At 60.9% G+C, this 19462-nt stretch overlaps 1 protein-coding gene across 1 annotated transcript in view; it reads right to left on the bottom strand.

The window, feature by feature from the left end:
* Positions 1-3777: 3777 nt before the first annotated feature.
* The window catches only part of UNC13A (unc-13 homolog A), a 40412-nt gene continuing 24727 nt past the window's right edge, over positions 3778-19462 (bottom strand). The window contains exons 27-39 of the mRNA XM_058657779.1: positions 18851-18947; positions 18540-18683; positions 17664-17747; positions 16823-16900; positions 16573-16661; positions 16130-16282; positions 14738-14861; positions 10125-10181; positions 9723-9803; positions 9177-9324; positions 6075-6167; positions 5602-5761; positions 3778-4078 (exon numbers count right to left, since the gene is read on the bottom strand). Coding sequence (XP_058513762.1) covers positions 3778-4078; positions 5602-5761; positions 6075-6167; positions 9177-9324; positions 9723-9803; positions 10125-10181; positions 14738-14861; positions 16130-16282; positions 16573-16661; positions 16823-16900; positions 17664-17747; positions 18540-18683; positions 18851-18947 — 1609 coding nt within the window. The remainder of the gene's footprint in view (positions 4079-5601; positions 5762-6074; positions 6168-9176; positions 9325-9722; positions 9804-10124; positions 10182-14737; positions 14862-16129; positions 16283-16572; positions 16662-16822; positions 16901-17663; positions 17748-18539; positions 18684-18850; positions 18948-19462) is intronic.

The following is a 19462-nucleotide window of genomic DNA, read 5'->3' as shown; positions in this document are numbered from 1 at the left end:
CGCATGCCTCTGGGGATGCTGTCCACCACTCAGCCTGCCCTGCCTGCCTCCCAGCTCAGGCTTTCACATCCTCCCTGCGGGTGATGCTGTCTAGCCCAGCCCAGGTCTCCCATGTGGGCAGGTGCCCTGATGTGACCCAGGCATACCCTCTTTTCTCCCCTTTCTGGACCACCTCCACCTCAACTCTCTTGGTAACCTGATCATGTGTTGGCCTGGTCCAGTCATTCCACACCTGCCCATCATGGCCTCAGTGGCTCCTATTCCAATACACATCCTGACCCCCTTCCTGGACCATTTGCCAGCCTCTCCACATCGTGTTGGCAGCTCTGAAAACCCAGGAGAAGTGTTGATTTTTTTTTTTAAAAAACATACTTTTATTTCACAAACATGGGATCAGACCACCTATTGTTTAAAATAACTATCTTAAAGATATAGTTGATTTACTAAAAGGCAGGAAGAATCTTTCATTTGCTCTTTGCTCCCCAAATGGGTGTAACAGCCAGAATTGGAGCTGGTCTGAAGCCAGGAGCCAGGAGCCTCTTTCGGGTCTCCCACGTGGGTGCAGGGTCCCAAGGCTTTGGGCCGTCCTCCACTGCTTTCCCAGGCCACAGGCAGGGAGCTGGGTGGGAAGTGGAGAGCCGGGATTTGAACCCAGGCCCAGTTACAGATGGTGGACAAAATTTCTAGGGCTTTTCAAAAAGTACGGGCGGGAGAAGCACATGGTGGAAATGCATGTATGTTGCCAACATCGTCACCCACGGCCACGTCCTTGGCCAGCTCACTCTTGCTTGGACTTTCTAGAGGCCCTCACTTCCTGCTCCTTTATGGGACTTCATCGCACGTCTGCCTGTTAGGCTCTCCCCCTGGGGAGCACAGTAGTTCAGGGTTTGCCTATGGGGTCTGGCAATACTGGCACACACGCCGCTGAGTCAACCCCAAAGTCAGAAATTGCTGGTCCTGAGGGTGGAAGCTTAACTCCCCTAGGAGACCCAGATTAGCCCAGGACATGCCTGCCAATTGGGGGTGTGCTCTACTGATGTGGGCGTGTCCTCTGGGGTGTGCCCTACTGGTGGGCATGTCCTCTGACTGGGGGTGTGTCCTAATGATGTGGGTGTGTCCTCTTACTCGGGGTGTGTCCTACCAATGTGGGTGTGTCCTCCGGGGTATGTCCTCTCTTCACTCCACAGATGGGTGCCTGGGCGAGAGCTGGACCAGGGATCACCCTGTGGGACAGGAGATGATGGCTCAGGTGTTTCAATCCCTGCCCCCACATGGGAGACCCGGATGGAGCTCCTGATTCCTGGCTGTTGCATTTAGGGGGCAAGTAAACCACAAGAAGGGGGAAGGAGCTTGCGTTGGAGGCCTTGCAGTTTCAAGCAACTTCTATCCAACACCAACACCATTTCCCAGCTGCCTGACCTGGACAAGGTCCTGCCTCTCAGGCCTCAGTTTACTTGGCTGGAAAATGGGGTTGCTGCGTTCTTGAGTAAGTGGTAGCATCTACATTTAGTTGAGTCTACAAAGGATTTTGTCCCTTTTTTTTTTTTTTTTTTTTGCTCAGGAAGACAAGAAGGTCAGGATGCTTCGGAGGTCATGTTCTTTTTTTTTCTTCTTCTTTTTTTAATGTTGACTGTTAATAAAATATTTTTACAGAGACCAAAAAGAGAAGTGCAAAATGGCTCCACACCATGCATTCAGAACAGGTTCTGTGGGCCGGAAACAGGTGCTCCCAAGTCACATATGTACAGAGGATTGTGGGTTCGAGGCAGACGCCAGACCGACGGGGAGAAATTATATATATGTATAAAAAAAGAAATCATGAACCAGTGTTTTGATTTTACATCTGCAATCACATGCTAAGAGAAGGGAGTGTGGAAGAGGCTGGCCATCCCTGGACGGTGGACCGGGCGGGGTCCCATCCCCTGCTGGTTGGGCCAGGTGGGGGAGGGGCTTAGAAGGTGCAAGGGGGGGTCACAGTTGCCACTTGTGAAGTTGCTGTCTTTCAAAAAAAGGCAAAGCAAAAAAGCCACACGTGTGAGCAGGGATGACTTTGGTCCGTCAGGATGCTTGGGAGGGCTGGGACGTGGGGGTGTGGTCTGGGGGTCGCGACCTGGGCTCCAGCACCCCCACTCCCCTCCCCTCGCCTCCACACTGAGCTCTGGGCTAACCAGCTCCCAGTGGGTGCACCTGTCGAGTGGGACAGTGCGGGCAGGTGCAGCGGGGTGGGGGGAAGAGGAGGGGTGGCACTGGGGTCCCAGCCGAGAGAAAGAGAGGGAGAAGAGAGAGAGGAGAGAGAGGACAGAGACAGAGAGAGAGAGGATTTCTAGCTCGGTGTTAAAGTTTTTTTTGCATGTCTGATGGGGTTGGGACATGGGGGGCGCCTCAGGTTGTGAAGCCTGAGGAGGGATGGGAGAGTGTCTCCTCTTCCTCGTCTCCTGCACGTCCACTGAGCGGACAGATGTTGCCGGGGACACAGGGTCCTGGGTTCTTGGGTGGGTGGCCTCATGTCAGAACCCCCATCCCGCATGTGGGCAAGGGCGTGCACCCCGAGGGCTCCCCCTCACCCCCAGCCAGCCCTGGCCTGGCCATGCCCCCGGCCCCTTGCCGCCCATCTCTCTCCACTCCACTCGGCCTGGGGAACTGGGTGGGGGGGACAGACACCTGCCATCTCCCCGAGTGCTATGGCTTCAGGGCTGCACTGCAGGAGGGCGGGGCATGCCTGGGCTGCTCCCAAATGGGGGGAGAGAGGCTATTCTACAGGGTGGGGTTACGGGTGATGGGTTTTGAAGGTTGAGTAGGAGTTTCCCCGAGTGCTTTTCAAAACTAATCTATCCTGGGAGCCAGAAACACTCTATAAACACTCCCCGAGGCTCCCTGCACATGCCCCGGCTGCTCTTGGGGTCCCCTCCACACGAGCACACAGACACACACACACACACACACACACACACACCCCTGGAATCTGTGGTCTCTTTCTCGTCTTTCCTGCCTGGAGAATTCCCCGAAAGGGAAGAAAGGCTGGGGGCCGCCAGGATCCAGCTGAGTCCCTCTGCGAGGTGACGTGTCCTCAGGGGGTCCCGCACCCCACCATCCCACCAGGCAGAGGAGGGGGACACTGCAGCACCCTTGGCTCAGGCCCCTTGCAGGAACCGGGGTGGGTGGTGGATAGCAGCAGTAGGCAGCTGTGTCGGGGTGGGGGGTCCCCGAAACGCAGCAGGCCTGGGGGGAGTCCGGCAGGGCCTCCGCCTTGTCGCCCGCCGAGGGGGCGCTGGGGAAGGTGGGTGAGGGTGGAGTGCCCCGTGTGTGGGCGCCCGAGGGCGCCTGTGCTTGTCAAGTCGCATTCTCCCACCCCCGGACGTATTTCTATTTTTTGCACAAACCTCGGAGGGCCTGGGCGGGGGCGCGGCCGGCGACCACCTCCCCCGGCTGCGTGCGGGAAGCCAGACCCCGAGCAGCCCCGGCCGGGCTCAGGGACGTGGGGACCCCGCTTATGGCTTGTCGGGGGGCTGAGGGTGCAGGAGGGGCGGGGCCTGCAGGGGCGGGGCCTGTGGGAGGGTGGGGCCAGCAGGAGGGGCAGGGCACACATGGGTGGGGCCTGCAGGAAGGGCGGGGCCACACTATGCTCCTCCCATGCCTGGGCGTGGCCTTCAGGAAGCACATGCTCCACGTGGTTGGATGGAGCCCAACGCCAAGCCCCGCTCACTCCGCGCAGGCGCACTCCGCCCCGCCGGCCCAGCCCGCACCCTCGGCGCAGGCGCACTCCGCCCGCGTCCCGCCCTACGGCGCAGGCGCGGCTCCGCCCTCCTCGGCCGAGCGCGTGTCGGACTTGAGCTTGACGAACTCCTTGGCCACCTCGTCGTTGCTGCGCTGCGACAGGATGCGCAGCACCGTGAGCCCCGTGTCGTCCATGTGGATGCGGCGGCCGAGCGGCAGCCAGCAGGCGGCGCTCCCGCGCTGGGCGAGCTCCCGCAGCTGCAGCACCGCCAGCCCCACCGTGCGGTCCTCGCGCGCGAAGCAGTAGTCCTTGACGCACACCTGCAGCTCGTAGCAGTCGGGGCCCGCGTCGGCGCTCAGGGAGCTGCGGGGGCGGGGCGTGAGGGGCACGCCCAGGGACACGCCCACGGGACCACGCCCACAAACGGGCCACGCCCACCGGGCCACGCCGACGGACCACACCCGCAGATACGCCCACTGGACACGCCCCACACACCCGCCAAACACGCCCACCGGGGACACGCCCCCACGAACAGGGCCACGCCCACCAAGACATGCCCATCGGGACACGCCTGCCAGAGAATGCGCCCACCAGGGACACGCCCACAGAAATCCCACCCTCCCAGGGACACCCTGTCCTCCCCCACACACCTGACCACACACACACCTGACCACACACACACACAAACACACCTGACCACACACACACACACACCTGACCACACACACACACACACCTGACCACACACACACACACACACACACCTGACCACACACACACACAAACACACCTGACCACACACACACACACACCTGACCACACACACACACACACCTGACCACACACACACACAAACACACCTGACCACACACACACACATCTGACCACACACACACACACACACACCTGACCACACACACACACACACACCTGCCTGACCACACACACACACCTGACCACACACACACACACACACCTGACCACACACACACACACCTGCCTGACCACACACACACACACCTGACCACACACACACACATCTGACCACACACACACACACACACACACACCTGACCACACACACACCTGACCACACACACACACACACACCTGCCTGACCACACACACACACCTGACCACACACACACACACCTGACCACACACACACACACACCTGACCACACACACACACACCTGACCACACACACATATCTGACCACACACACACCTGACCACACACACACACACCTGACCACACACACACACACCTGACCACACACACATATCTGACCACACACACACCTGACCACACACACACACACCTGACCACACACACACACACCTGACCACACGCACACACCTGACCACACACACACACACACCTGACCACACACACACACACACACACCTGACCACACACACACACACACCTGCCTGACCACACACACACACACACCTGCCTGACCACACACACATATCTGACCACACACACACCTGACCACACACACACACACCTGACCACACACACACACACCTGACCACACACACACACACACCTGCCTGACCACACACACATATCTGACCACACATACACCTGACCACACACACACACACCTGACCACACACACACACCTGACCACACACACACACACACACCTGACCACACACACACACACACACCTGACCACACACACACACACCTGACCACACACACACATGACCACACACACACACACCTAACCACACACACACACCTGACCACACACACACACCTGACCACACACACCTGCCTGACCACACACACACCTGACCACACACACCTGCCTGACCACACACACACCTGACCACACACACACACACCTGACCACCCCCTCACCCTGACTCACAACTGGAAGCTCTCGTTGTATTTGGGGGCCCAGCTGTTGTTCTTGGACTTGGTGGCAAACTTGCGCTTCTTGTCGCTCAGCTGGGGCCCAATGATGTTGACCTCGATGAATGGCCGGAAGATGCCGGACGTCTGCCACTTGAGGTCATTGGCGGCCACCACTGCAGGAGGAGGAAGGGGAGGACGGTGAGAAACGGAAGAGGGGCAACCGAGTGGGGTGCCTGAGGCTGCCTAAACACCCTCGATAAAACTGCATTTCCCAGGATGCCACTGTCCTGGGTGGTCACATGACTCCATCCTGGCCAAGGAGACACGAGACCAGCGATAGGGACCATTCCAACGTCCTCCCAGCTTAAAGGTGGCAGTCCTGGCTGCATCCAGCTGTGCCTCGGGGCGGACACCCAGTGGTTGCTGGGCGAGGCCCCGCCCGTCCTCCACCCTGCCCACCCCGCCCGCCATGCCCCTGCCACTCACCCTTCACCGTAACTTTCTGCTCCCCGGTCCCAGGGTGCGTGAAGAGCTCCACATGAACGGAGACCTCGCCGACAGGGTCTTCCACTCCTGAGCCTGGGCGGGGCAGGGGTGGTGCCGGGTGTGAGTCCTTCCCCACCCCCCTCCGCTCCCACCCTGCGTGCGTTGGCGGCCCTAGGTCGTCAGCCTTGACGGGCACTGGGAACCGGGTGGGCAGGAGGTCCTGGCCTGCGCCCTGCCTTGCTGGGGGTCCTTGGGGAGATCTAAACTCTCAGACCCAAAGCATCCGACTCCCCTTTGCACACTCTGCGGGTTGCCATGTGGGGGTGGAGGGGACCTGGGTTCAAGACCTGGCTCCAGCTCCCCGCCCATGCGTACTCAGGAAGACGGTAAGTGAAGGCTCAAAGGACTGGGGGCCCTGGATGGAGTTTGGGGCTCCCAGGTTCAGCCACTGCCCTTCCCCTGAGAAAGGACCGATAAGTGGATCTCTCTCTCATCAATAAATGAGAAGTTGGGACCCGGCACGGTAGCCTAGTGGCTAAAGTCCTCGCCTTTCATGTGCCAGGATCCCTTATGGGTGCTGGTTTGTATCCTTGCGGCCCCTCTTCCCATCCAGCTCCCTGCCTGTGGCCTGGGAAAGCAGTGGAGGACCGTCCAAAGCCTTGGGACCCTGCACCCACGTGGGAGACCCAGAAGAGGTTCCTGGCTCCTGGCTTCGGATCGACTCAGCTCAGCTCTGGCCATTGTGATCGCTTTGGGGAGTGGATCATCAGACAGAAGATCTTCCTCTCTGTCTCTCCTCCTCTCTTTATACCTCATTTTCCAATAAAAACAAATAAATCTTTTTTAAAAATGTGGTTTCCCCCTAAGAAACTCTGTCTCGCTTTCAAGTGCTGTTTGCGGGTGTCAGGGACACAGCCGCCTGCCCATCTCCCTGCCCGGTTTCAACATGGCCACAGCCCCACACCTCTCCTCCTGCTTGGGGTGGGGGCCCCTCTCCGCCTGGACTCTGCGGGGGCTGGAGAATCCTACAGAATGTCACTGCTCCCTCAGCACCCACCCCGCGCACCCATGGGAGCTCAGCTGAGCCAGCAGGAGTTGGGCGCAGGGCCCGGGTTGTGGTTGGCAGGGCAACGCCCAGCCCCACTTCTGACAGGCCCCCCTTCAGGACAGAGCCCACCCTTCAGGGGTCTCCTTGGAGACTCTCGATCTGCCCCGTGGCTCCCCATTTCCTACTCTGTCGCAGCAGCCCTGACTGACCTGTGTCTTGAAGAGGGGGCGTCCTACTTGGCTTGGACACCTGGAGCCGCCAGCACACCCCCAGGCCCCTCCCCAGCCCCCCTGGAACTCCTGAAACACCCCATGCATGTCGGAGGTGTTGGGGTGGAAGGTGGATCTTACCTCTGGCAGACAGGAAGGGAGGAGGAGCAGGGGGTGTGGGGTTACCCCATCACCCCCACAGTGCTGGGCCGGGGGCCCTCTCCTGTCCCCCACACCCGCGTCTTGCACTGCCCACCCCTGGCAGGGGAGGGGCACCATCCTGGTCCCTGCCCCCCCTCACATGCTCAGCCTCCCCTCCCTCTCCCGCAGGCCAGTGCTCCGAGGCAAGCTCAATCCGGGCCAGACTTGGGGTGCCAGGTTGGGGTGGGCGCAGGGAGGAGGGAGTCGGACAGTGGTGGGTCAGGTTGGGGGGCGTCAGACCAAGGCCAAAGCTAGTAAGAAGGGAGGAGGGGGGCAGTGCCGGGCGCCCCCAACCCGTGGTTTGCTGGCTCCACCGGGAAGGGACTTGGGGACCCCAACCTCCCACCAGCCCCAAGGTGTCACATATCCCCTGATGCTGGGCCTGTGGGAGGGCCCCATGCAGCAATGAGAGAACAGTGGAGGTCTACCCCAAGCAAAACCCCCCAGACAAAGCCCTGGGACGGCGGGGGCCTGGTCATCCCGCGGATGTAGGATGTGGGAGGCCCGGGGCCACAGAGTCCAGCTCCCAGCTTTGGGGTGCCCTCGGCGGGCCCTGGATTCTCCTGCTCCGTGTGGAGCCAGCAAGCCATCCTTCCCCCACCCCGTTTCTCCCACCTCAGCTCCCCCAACCCCACGGCGTCCCCAGGGATCCCATTAGGTCCGGGTGGTGGCGGGCAGGCCTTTACTAGCCAGGCCAGAAGGAGGTGGGGAGGTGCAGGTGCCGGGCGCGGGCGGGCGGGTGTGAGGAGGGTGGGTGGCCAAGGCACGTACCCTTGTCAGGCAAATTGTCTTCGCTAAGAGTAAACCTAGTCCCCTTTCCACCATGAACTAATCGGGGGGCGTGGCGGGGAGGAAGAGGCAGAGGAGGCATGGGGGGGTAAGAGACGAGCGAATGATGGAGTGTGTGCGGCGGGGCAGGGTGGGGGACGCGGAGAGGGGCAGCGAGTGACAGGGGGGAGGAAAAACAAGAGAGAGAAATATCAGAACGGACAGAGGGGTGGGGGAGCTGCACACCTTGGCCACCCAGGCCCAGGAGAGCTGCGGGCCGGGCAGTGGGGGAGGGCATGGCCGCCGCAGCCTGGTGGCCGCCGCCCTCCCACCTGCCACCCTCGTGGCCCGGCCTCCTCTGCACCTGACGGCCAATTTACCAAGGTGGGGTGGAGGGTGGCAGAGGACCTCCCGGTCCTCGCCTCCGGCCCCGGCCGCTGCTGCGTGGGAGCTCCAAGACAGAAGAGAAAGACACCAGATCTGAGACAGGAAGCTTCCCTGCCCACCACACGTGCCCCCCAAAAAGCACCACAGACCCTCCCTGTCCATCCATCAACCATTACTGCCTGGACCCATGACGTCAGAGAGCCCGTCCCCTGGACTGCCCATCACTCCTGGGCCCCTGCCCATCTCAGCTGCCCAGCCCTCTCTGGGTCGCAGACACCTCCCACACCCACCAGGCTGTCAATCACTCGGGACTTCCTAACGTGCTACCCCCCGCAACACGGGGTCACCATCACCTCCTGGCAGGTGACTGCTCAGAGGCCCCGCCTCCATGAGCTGTCCATCACTGGCCTGCCCCCTGGCCCTAGGACGTCACGGAGGGGCTGAGCCAACAGGGGCGCGGCGCGGCGCGGCGCGGCAGGGGCCCCTCACCCTGCGCCGACTGTGTCTGCACGAAGGTCTTGATGAGCAGGTCGGTGGCCTGCGTGTAGAGGGACAGGGCGTAGCGCAGGGACTGTAGATCCGGGCTCTTCTCCAGGAAGGTCTTTTTGAGGCCCACGCCGCCGGCGTGGAAGTATTGCTGTGGGGTGCAGGGGTGGGGGGAGCCGTGAGCCCAGCGCAGGACCCCTCCCTGCCCTCCAGGCAGTCCTGGACGCCCCGTATGTCAACCCCACAGTTTCTATGTGACCCTGAGGCCGCTGAACACCCGTGGTTCCCTATACCCACCTGTGGGGAAGCCCTGCCTGGCCCCTTGCCCTGGCTCTGCCTGGAGAACTCTTATGCATGCCTCAAAACCCACACAGCCTGCTGCTGGGTCCAGCCTGGGCTTCCCCGGCCAGGCCCTGCAGCACCACCACCCCACCTCTCCATCGCTGTCTGCCCAAGAAGCCACCTGGCCTTGCACACAGGCAGGGAGGACCCGCTGGGGTTGGGAGGGCATTCACACGGCACCCGCACCCAGGCCTTCCCACCACTCACTTTGATGGTGTCCAGGGCCAGCTCGACCACCGCACACTGTTTGGGGGTCAGACTCTTGGCTTCTTCTCGCACCATGTGGTCCTGGATAGATGGTGAGACAGGACCGGGCGTCTCTAGGTCTCCCCCCACCCCGCTCTTCCTTGCCCCATTTGACTTGGAGGGGCTTGCAGCCCTCTGGGAGTGGGTCTGCCTTTTCATCACCCCAGCACCCAGCAGGCGTGGCTCAGTGCATGAGAGCAGCACCTTGATCGAGCTGTACCTGAAGCTGCCACACATGCCTGGGAGCACAGACAGTGAGCGCACGGTGCAGGTGCAGTGGGTCCCCCATCCTCTCCTCACCATCCCAGGAAGACACCTCCCCGCCACCCACGATGTGCCCTCCTCCGTCTGCCCCAACCTCACCTTCAGTTTGGACAGCTGGCCCAGCTCCTTGGCTGCGTTAAAAATCATTTGTGTTCCCTGCAGGTGATGACAGGAAGAACAGGGGTTTAGTGGCAGCTGGGTGGGGGTGAGGGGGAAGGAGGGCCCTTCCAGCCTTGTGCTCACACCCCCAGTGAGACCATCACCCTGAGTGCCCTGGGCAGGGCCATGAGGGCAGACAGAGCCCGGAGCCCCAGCCCTCTGGGGGGGGGGGTTCTCCCATCACGACCCCAGGGAAGCGGATGGGGCTGGGGCTGTGAGTAGGGGTGGGGTGGAGCCCTGGATGGGGGGTGGTTGTTGGGTGCGGGGTGTCTGGGTTGCCTGGGGCTTACCAGTTCAAGAGTTAGGGACCCAGGGGAAGAAGTTGGGGCTGAGCTGGGCTGGGGTTCGGGGAACAGTGTTCGTGAACCACACTCCCCGTCTCTCCGTCCCTCCCTCCCTCCCTGGCCAGGGGAGCTTCCCTTAGGGGCTGAACAAGGGCATCCAGCCTTCCCGCTTCCCCCAAAACTGACACCAGCAAGATGGGGGAGCAGCAAAGGCCCCGGTGAGCTCTGCTGTGTGCCGCTGGGCAAGGCGCTGACCCCCTCTGAACCCCTGCACGGCAGAGTTCCTGTGGGCTTCCGCTTCAGGCTCAACTGAATCATGTCCCGTTGGGCAGTGCTACACAGACAGGAACCAGCCTGGTGCGCTCTCTCTCTCTCTCTCTCTCTCTCTCTCTCTCTCTCTCTCTGAGCCTCACTCCCTCCCCTGACTGGGCAAAGGGACTTGGGGGGGCAGGCCGGGGTGGAGCAGGAGCAAGTCTGAGCAGTGAAGAAGAGAGTGTGGGGGTGGTGCCCGGGTCTGCTAGCTGGGGATGGGGGCCTGATACCACTGGGGTGTTCCCGCTGTGACTGATACTCTACTTCCTGTCCTGTGCTCGCTCTGACACTCAGCGACTGTGGAGGCCACCTCTCCCTGCCTCAGTTTCCCCTCCTGCAGCCCGGCAGGGAACAAGGTACCCTCTGGCCCGGTCCACCCTCCCCAGCCCCACCACAATGACGACGATGATGGCAAGCCAGACAGACACAGCAAGAAGAGATTCACGGACAAGGTCACAGTACATCCCCACCCCGTGCCCCCAACAACGACGACGACGCCACGGACCACAGAGGGGGAGGGGAGGGAGCCACACAGACAGCGAGAGGCCGGCCTTACGTCTGAGTGGCTTGGCAGTTTCACCCTGCCCTGTGGAGAGAATCGGGTGCAGATCAGAGTCGGGGTGGCTGCTGGGATGTCAGCGGGACCGCCCTGTCCCCTTCCACTCAGCCCCAAGAGGATCCCGGGGCTACTGCTAGGCTCCGCCCACCCAGCTGCTCCACTAGGCTCCGCCCACTCCCACTGCTCCACTAGGCTCCACCCACTCTGAGCTGTGCCACTAGGCTCCGGCCACCCAGCTACTCCACTAGGCTCCACCCACCCCAGCTACTCCACTAGGCTCCACCCACCCCAGCTGCTCCACTAGGCTCCACCTACTCTGAGCTGTGCCACTAGGCTCCACCCACCCCAGCTACTCCACTAGGCCACGCCCACCCTGAGCTGCTCCACTAGGCTCCACCCACCCCAGCTGCTCCACTAGGCTCCGCCCACCCCAGCTGCTCCACTAGGCTCCACCCACCCCAGCTATATCCTCCTCTAGGCTCCAACCACCCAGCTGCTCCACTAGATCCCACCCACCCAGCTGCTCCACTAGGCTCCACCCACCTAGCTGCAGCCTCCTCTAGGCTCCGCCCACCCAGCTGCTCCACTAGGCTCCGTTCACCCCAGCTGCTCCACTAGTCTCCGCCCACCCCAGCTGCTCCACTAGTCTCCGCCCACCCCAGGTGCTCCACTAGTCTCCGCCCACCCAGCTGTTCCACTAGGCTCTGCCCACCCAGCTGCAGCCTACCCTAGTGTTCACCCACAGTCCCAAAGTCTTAACCCTGCAATGCTGCACTCCTAACAGGTGCTTCAAGTTCATCCAAGACAGAGAAACACACGTGGGCAGGGTATCAGGGCACACGTACACACTCAGATCGACCCAGACACACACACGCTGAAGGACACGCCAAGGCGAGGCCCTGCCTGCACACGGAGGTGGTGCTGGGTGCTGAGTGCAGGGGGGCACATCCCTGCACACCCTGAGTATCCCTGTGTGAGTGCACACCAAGACCACGGCCTGTGTGCAGCCACGGCTCTCGTTGCCTTATCACAGACATCAAGTTCACGTGTCACACCATGGACATCTCCATCCAGGGCAGGGAGGCAGAAACATGGGCCCCATCGAGAATCTGTGGGGTTTCTCTCACCTGAACCCAGGGCTGGAAGAAGCTCGGAACTGTGAGAGGGTGGGAGGAGCTATCAGCACACACGCCTGCACACACACACACACACATACACACACGTGTCCTGTCCCTGGCCACCGTCACCTCATCCTGAACTTCTGCTTCTGCTACACTTGTTTAGCAATCCAGCTTATACTGTCCTCTCCCCTACCCCACCTGACCTTGCTCCTGCCCCTAACACACACACACACACACACACACACACACACACACACACATCCAGAGAGCAGAGCAGGGTTAACCTCAGGAAGACGAAGCCATTACCTTTTCTAATCCCTTGCCATGCTTTCTCAAGAGGGTGCCCTGCAGAAACAATGTCACAGGAGGATTAACCTGGCCCACCCGGGAGGCTGGGGGTGCACCCCTAGGAATAGGGGGGGAACCAGGACCTGGGTGGCCAGGGACTCGTGTGTGTGTGGGCAGGTTGGGAGGAGGAAACTGTGTGACTGAGTCGTCACAGGTGTTGAGAGAGAGATAGAGAGTGAGGTCCCTGCAAGAATCTAACCCATTCATATTTATTGGATCTGAGGTTCTTTAGTGATTGCACTAGCAGAAAACATGAACGGGCCCCACAGTCACACAGGCCTCCCTACAATGAGAAGGTGCAGGAAGGTCTGGCTAGTGGCGCTCCTTGGTACCTGTGCGTTCCTTGACCTGCCTACATAGTTCCAGCAAGGTGAGAACCTTGGAGCAGCTGGTGTGGCCTGCCAGGGGGGCATCTAACAGGCTTTGAAGGCTAGGTCTGCCCTACCAGGTCTCCATACCACCCGCTCTGTGAGCCAGCGATGCTGCCTCTGGCTTGGTCACCAGCAGGAACATTCTAAGGCCCTGCCACACTGGCCCCTGTGGGAGGACATGGAGGGTTAGAGGCCGAGTGACTGCCACCCAGGGTCACACACACAGAGAGTGGCTGGGCTAGCATAGGACCCAGCCCTGCCTGTCACCAAAGCTGTCACTCCACCCAGTTGGGGGAAGGGGTGGCTGGGGGTGTGTCTAGGTTGCCTTGAGCCTTCAGAAGGTGAGTTGGGAAGGCACTTGGGAGACCACAGTGGGGGATCCATGTTCTGTGACTCCACAGAGACCCGCAGAGTTCAGGACCCCAGCGAGGAAGCCGGACGCCCTCCCTCCCCTACAAGGTGAGACCTTGGGGTCAGGAGGTGGGAGGATTTGAACTAATGAACGGAGAACCTGGACGCAGCTGGAGCCCAGGTGGCTGGGCACGGCTGCCCTCCCTCCTTGCCCTCCCCCTCCCACAGCCTGGCCCCGGACACACAGAGGCACATCTAGGCGGCATAGGAGGGGCAGGGGCAGGGGAGGGAGAGGAAGAGGAGGGAGGAAGCCGCGCACGGCGGGCCGAGTCCAGACACAGCGAGCGGACAGACAGACGGACGGACACCCGGGGCCGCTACTTACGATCATCTGTCAGCCGCGGTGGGGGCGGGGCGGGGAGGGGGGAATAAGGCACCATGAGTCTCCCCGGAAGGCAGGGGGTAGGGGGAAGCGTGTGGAGCCAGCACCGAGAGGCAAGACCCCTTGCCCTGCCCTGCCCAGCCCAGCCACAACGTGGAGGCCTCTCTGTGGCCCCACCCACCTCCCCAGGGCCCCCAACCCCTCCAAGCTGTGCTATCCCCACCTGCTGGCTCCCCAGACCCCTGAGGTATCCCGTGATGGGAACGCCCTCGTAGCCCCCTCTTCTCACCTGGTAACCTGATTCCTAAGAGACTTGGAATGACCCCTGACCTTGTGACCTTGGAAGGTCTCCATGACCTCTGGCTGACCCCTGTTTGGTCTTGGATCCTTGGTACAAGTTTACCCTTCTTGTCCTTCAAACGACCCCCAAAGCCCCTTGGACAAATCCACTGACCCCTATGAAGTACATGACCTTGACACAACCTTGATCCCCAAGCTGACCTCTCTGCTCTCTGGGTGACCTCTGACCCTTCCTCCCCCAGCTCACAGGTGACCTTACAAGTGTCCCATGACACTTTACTGTACTTGACCTCTTTGACTTAACTGACCCAGGAATGACCTCATGACCCCATGACCTCTGGGTGACTTTTGACCCACATGGGGCGCCTCTGATCTTTGACTGGCTCCCATGGCCCTAAAATGCCTTCTGCTACGTTGGGGAGCCCTTTGCATCCGGTGGCCTCCTCGGCCCTCTAGGCACGGAGCTCCCTGCATTTCCCAAGGAAGAGGTGAGTTGGGTTTTCCTCTTGCCCCTGGGGGTCTCACCGTCTGGTCAGTGAGGGGCGGGAGGACGATGGTCTTCTCCATTGTGTTCATGACCAGCTTCCACAGCTCCTTCAGCACCCGCTTCAGCACCGTCTTCTCGCAGATTTTGGCGAAGAGGGTCAGGCTGGGGGCAAGGAGCAGGTCTGAGAGACGGTCCCAGTGGCCCCAGTCCATGAGGCAGGGAGGGTGCTGCTCAGTGTGGGGAGACCCCTGAGGGGCCAGTCAGGTAGTGCGGTGTGCAGGGAGCTGGACAGGTCATGGAGGTGGGTGAGGACAGAGCTCATCTTCCAAGATGGGTGAGGGGCTTGCATGAGGATGGCAGAGGAAGGAGACGTGTTCAAGGGACCTGGTGACTCTCCCTGAGTGGTGTGAGCATATGAGAGGAGGGGACAGGAAGCCTGGGGGCAGGGCAACAAGGGGGTTGGGGCAGTGCCCAAGAGGAGGAGGAGGAAGGGATTGGGCAGGTGGGTGGGCTGGAGAGGGAGAACAGCAAAGAATGCACCAGGGTTCACTGAGCGTGGACGTTCAAAGAGGGCGTGACTTACCACGACACATCTCCCAACTGACTCAACGGGCGTCCAGCCATCCCTCCTGCAACTTTCTGTAACTCATTTCATCCATCCATCCTTCCAGCTTTCCATCATGCAACCATCCACCCAACAACCCACAACATCCATCCACCCATTCATCCATCCACCCACCCACCCATTCATCCATCCATCCACCCATCCATCCATCCACCCATCCATCCATCCACCCATCCATCCATCCACCCACCCATCCATCCACCTACTCACCCATCCACCCACCCACCCATCCATCCATCCATCCACCCATCTATCCATCCACCCATCCACCTACTCACCCATCCATCCATCCACCCACCCATCCATCCACCTACTCACCCATCCACCCACCCACCCATCCATCCATCCATCCACCCATCTATCCATCCACCCATCCACCTACTCACCCATCTATCCATCCACCTACTCACCCATCCATCCAACCACCCATCCATCCATCCACCTACCCACCCATCCATCCATCCATCCATCCGTCCACCCATCTATCCATCCACCTACTCACCCATCCATCCAACCACCCATCCATCCATCAACCGTCCACCCACCCATCCATCCATTTAAACTCACTGAATCCTCACAGCATTTACCTTTCAATCCGCGCCTCCACACCCACCTGCTCAGCCTTCTCGTTAGCCATCCACCCGCCATCCGTGCTCACCCACCCATCCCCCAATGACCCACCCATCCCTCCGTCCCTTCATTCCTCCACCTACTCAGTCCACTCAAGCAGCACGCAGCAGATACATATCCCTTGACCTCGCCCCTCGGCCCAGCCCCTCGGTTTAGTCCACCTGGCCCAGCTCACTTGCTGTCCAGCAGGTCCATGATGGGCTGCAGGACATTGTCAGCGTCCTGGGCCACGCTGCTGCAGGCGCTGGCTGGCACGTTGCCTGTGCCCTTCACCTGGCTCAGGATGTCCCCCATCTGTTTGACGCACTCTTCGATGTGCGGCTGGAAGCTGTGGGTGGGGTGGGCACGGAGGGGAGGGGCTCGGACCAGACTCTTACTGGGGAATCAGTAAGGAACAGGGGAGCTGACAGAGCTGGGGAGGCCAGGGCACGTGACTGCCCCAGACTGGGCAACAGGAATGGCCCGGGCTCTGGTCTGCCCACACTGTTGTTCCAGAGATGCAGCAATCTCAAGGCCACACAGCCGGGATCTGACCTCAGCTTCCTGTCCCACTGGCCTTGACACCCCAGCCCAGGGGGGAGTCGGGGTGGCGCCCTCTTGCTGCTCTCCACCGCGCACCTGGTGGCGAACACACGACTGAGCGCGTCCAGCACGTTGTTGAGTTTCACTTGGAGCTCCTTCAGGATGTCGCTGGCCTCGGCATCCAGCTGCGCAGGGAAAGGATTGGGGCCGTTGGGCATCCTGGCAAAGGAGACTGGCTGGCTGCACCCCACTCCTGTCCCACCTCCTGCGTGGCCATTGCCCAGGCCCCGCCCACCCTCTGTGCAGGCCCCGCCCCGTCTTCGCCCAGGCCCCGCCCCCACTTCACCTCTTTCCCTCCCATGGCTTCGAACATCTTCTCCAGCTGCACTCGCAGCTGCTGGGTGTTGTTCATAAGGATACACGGCTGCAAAAGGACCAGGACACAGCTCAGGGCACAGCATGCCCTCTGGAGCCCCCACCCACCACCAGGACCGCGGGATGGACCCCAGGTTTGCAGTGAGCCCGGAGTGCATGCAGAAGATGCACTGGGCCCCCTGATGGTGCAGCAGGGGACCGGGGTCTCCCCCCTTGTTACTGCGGGCACAGCCCCAGACTGACAGGTCCCTGACGGGCGGGTTTCACACACAGCCACAAGACACTAACAATACATGGGGAGAGTTGGCCATGGTCTCACACACACACAGCCCCAGGCAGTCACACACACACACACACACAGCCCCAGGCAGTCACACACACACACACACACACAGCCCCAGGCAGTCACACACACACACACACACAGCCCCAGGCAGTCACACACACACACAGCCCCAGGCAGTCACACACACACACACACACACACACAGAGCCCCAGGCAGTCACACACACACACACACACACACACACAGAGCCCCAGGCAGTCACACACACACACACACACACACACAGAGCCCCAGGCAGTCACACACACACACACACACACACACAGAGCCCCAGGCAGTCACACACACACACACACACACAGCCCCAGGCAGTCACACACACACACACACAGACACAGCCCCAGGCAGTCACACACACATAGAGCTGGACACATGTATAGGCCCAGGGGGTTAGGGCTCTGCTCGGTCTGCCTGGAGCAGGGGTTGCAGGGGAAGGGGCCACGGTCCAGGGTCCCCGTAGATCACCACTTTCTCTTTCTCCTTGGAGCAGTAGGAGGCGAAGTCCTTGGAGATGATGTTGGCGTACTGCAGGAGCACATTGCTGATGGTCTATGGGGACACAAGGCGGGTCAGGGGCACAGGGCGGGACGGGGGCACAGTGGGGTGGTGGGGCACAGAGCAGGGTCAGAGGATCCCCAGTCCCCAGGTTCCCCTCGAGATCAGGGAGGAACTACGACCTCGCTAGCTCCCAAGACACATGGTTGGGCTGGGGTGGGTCGCACACCAGGACGGCCTTAAAACCCAAGGGGAAATGCCACCAAACAATGACCACTAGATTGGGCTTTTTTTTCAGGGTGCATAGCCACTGTGTTAACCCAGCCTCCACCCAGAAGATGGCCTGATCCATATCCAGTGGCAGTTCCCACATGAAATCCCCAAGGCCAGGTAGCCTGACACAGTTCAACCGTCAACCCTCACACGCACGCCAAGACCCGCTCGGATGCCACATCCATCCCACGGCGGACGTCACATCAACACCGAGTGAAAACCCAACCCAGGAGGCCCTGCTTCGCCCATCATCGTCAGCTCGACGCATGACGGCCACCTCCGTGCCAACCTGAGCCCCAACAGCAGCTCCAGCCCGCATGCCGGCACCAACAGCAGCCTCAAAGCCAAGTGCAAGATGAACTCCCAACCTTCCCTCCCAACCCATTCCTAACCCAAGTTGACCCTCAACTCAGTCTCCGCGACCTCACCAACCAACTTAGAGCGCAAAGCCCAATGTCCACCTCACTGTCCCTTGACCATCCTGACTCCCTCCTACCGACCCAGCCCTCCTCCCGGCGCTGGCCCTGCCCGCCCACTTCCGCCGCTGCCCCCTCGAGGGCACATCCCCCGCACCTTGGCGAAGCGCCTCATGTAGTGACCCACGATCTGCGGGTCGGGGCACTCGAGCTTTTTGATGATTTCGAAGCTCTGGTTGAGCTGGGAGAACACGTCCACCACGGAACAGGAGAACAGGGCGTGTTCTGAGGTCTGCTGGAACTGTGGGGGGCCGGGGCAGGTGGGGGGAAGTCAGAGCCGGCTGACTCCTTCATCCTGGAGCTCCACAGGCCCTTCCCGCCGCCCCCCCAACCCACAGCCCCGCGAAGGTGGCCAGGGGCAGCCACCCTGGCGACTGCTGGGTCCCTGCAGGGTCACCGCCACCTCACCCCATCCTTCTTGTCACGCTCCAAGGCTCCGTGCAGGAAATCCCGGGACACTTCCTCGTTCTCATCCAGCCACTGGATGACAAAGGGCTCGAACCACCTGCCAAGACAGGGACAGCCAGCGTGGGGCCCCACCCCTCGGCTGAGCCCGGGGCCATTTCCCATGGTGTGAGGCTGCGTTTCCATTCTCCCACAGGCTCATCCTTGAGGGAAGGCGGGGTAGCACCCCGCTCCATCACTTCGGGTCAACCAGGCCTCGAGTCACTTCACCCGTTACATGAACATGAACAGAGCGGTCGCAGCCAGCGCAGGCTGGCGGCAAACCTGGTCCACACCAACTCCCTGGGGGAGAACGGGGCTTTAAACGCCTGACGTGTCGTTTCTCAGGCAGCCCCACACTCGGTGTACACGGTGTTGGCCTTGTAGGAGGAGTAAGAAGTCCTTCAAGACCGCTGTCTTAGAGTTCAAGTCCACGGGAAGGAGTGTTGCAAGCTGCTAACTCATTCAAGGCACGTGAGCACTGCACATTTTGCTATCTGTCCGTGTGTAGCAGGGTGTTCAGAACACAGCCCCCCACTGATGCGCAGAGTCAAACGGACGATAGGAAACAGCGCC

The sequence above is a fragment of the Ochotona princeps genome, chromosome 33, assembly GCF_030435755.1.
Source record: "Ochotona princeps isolate mOchPri1 chromosome 33, mOchPri1.hap1, whole genome shotgun sequence".
NCBI lineage: Eukaryota > Metazoa > Chordata > Mammalia > Lagomorpha > Ochotonidae > Ochotona > Ochotona princeps.
The sequence above is the reverse complement of the archived record's forward strand: the minus strand, read 5'-3'. Positions and strand labels throughout refer to the sequence as shown.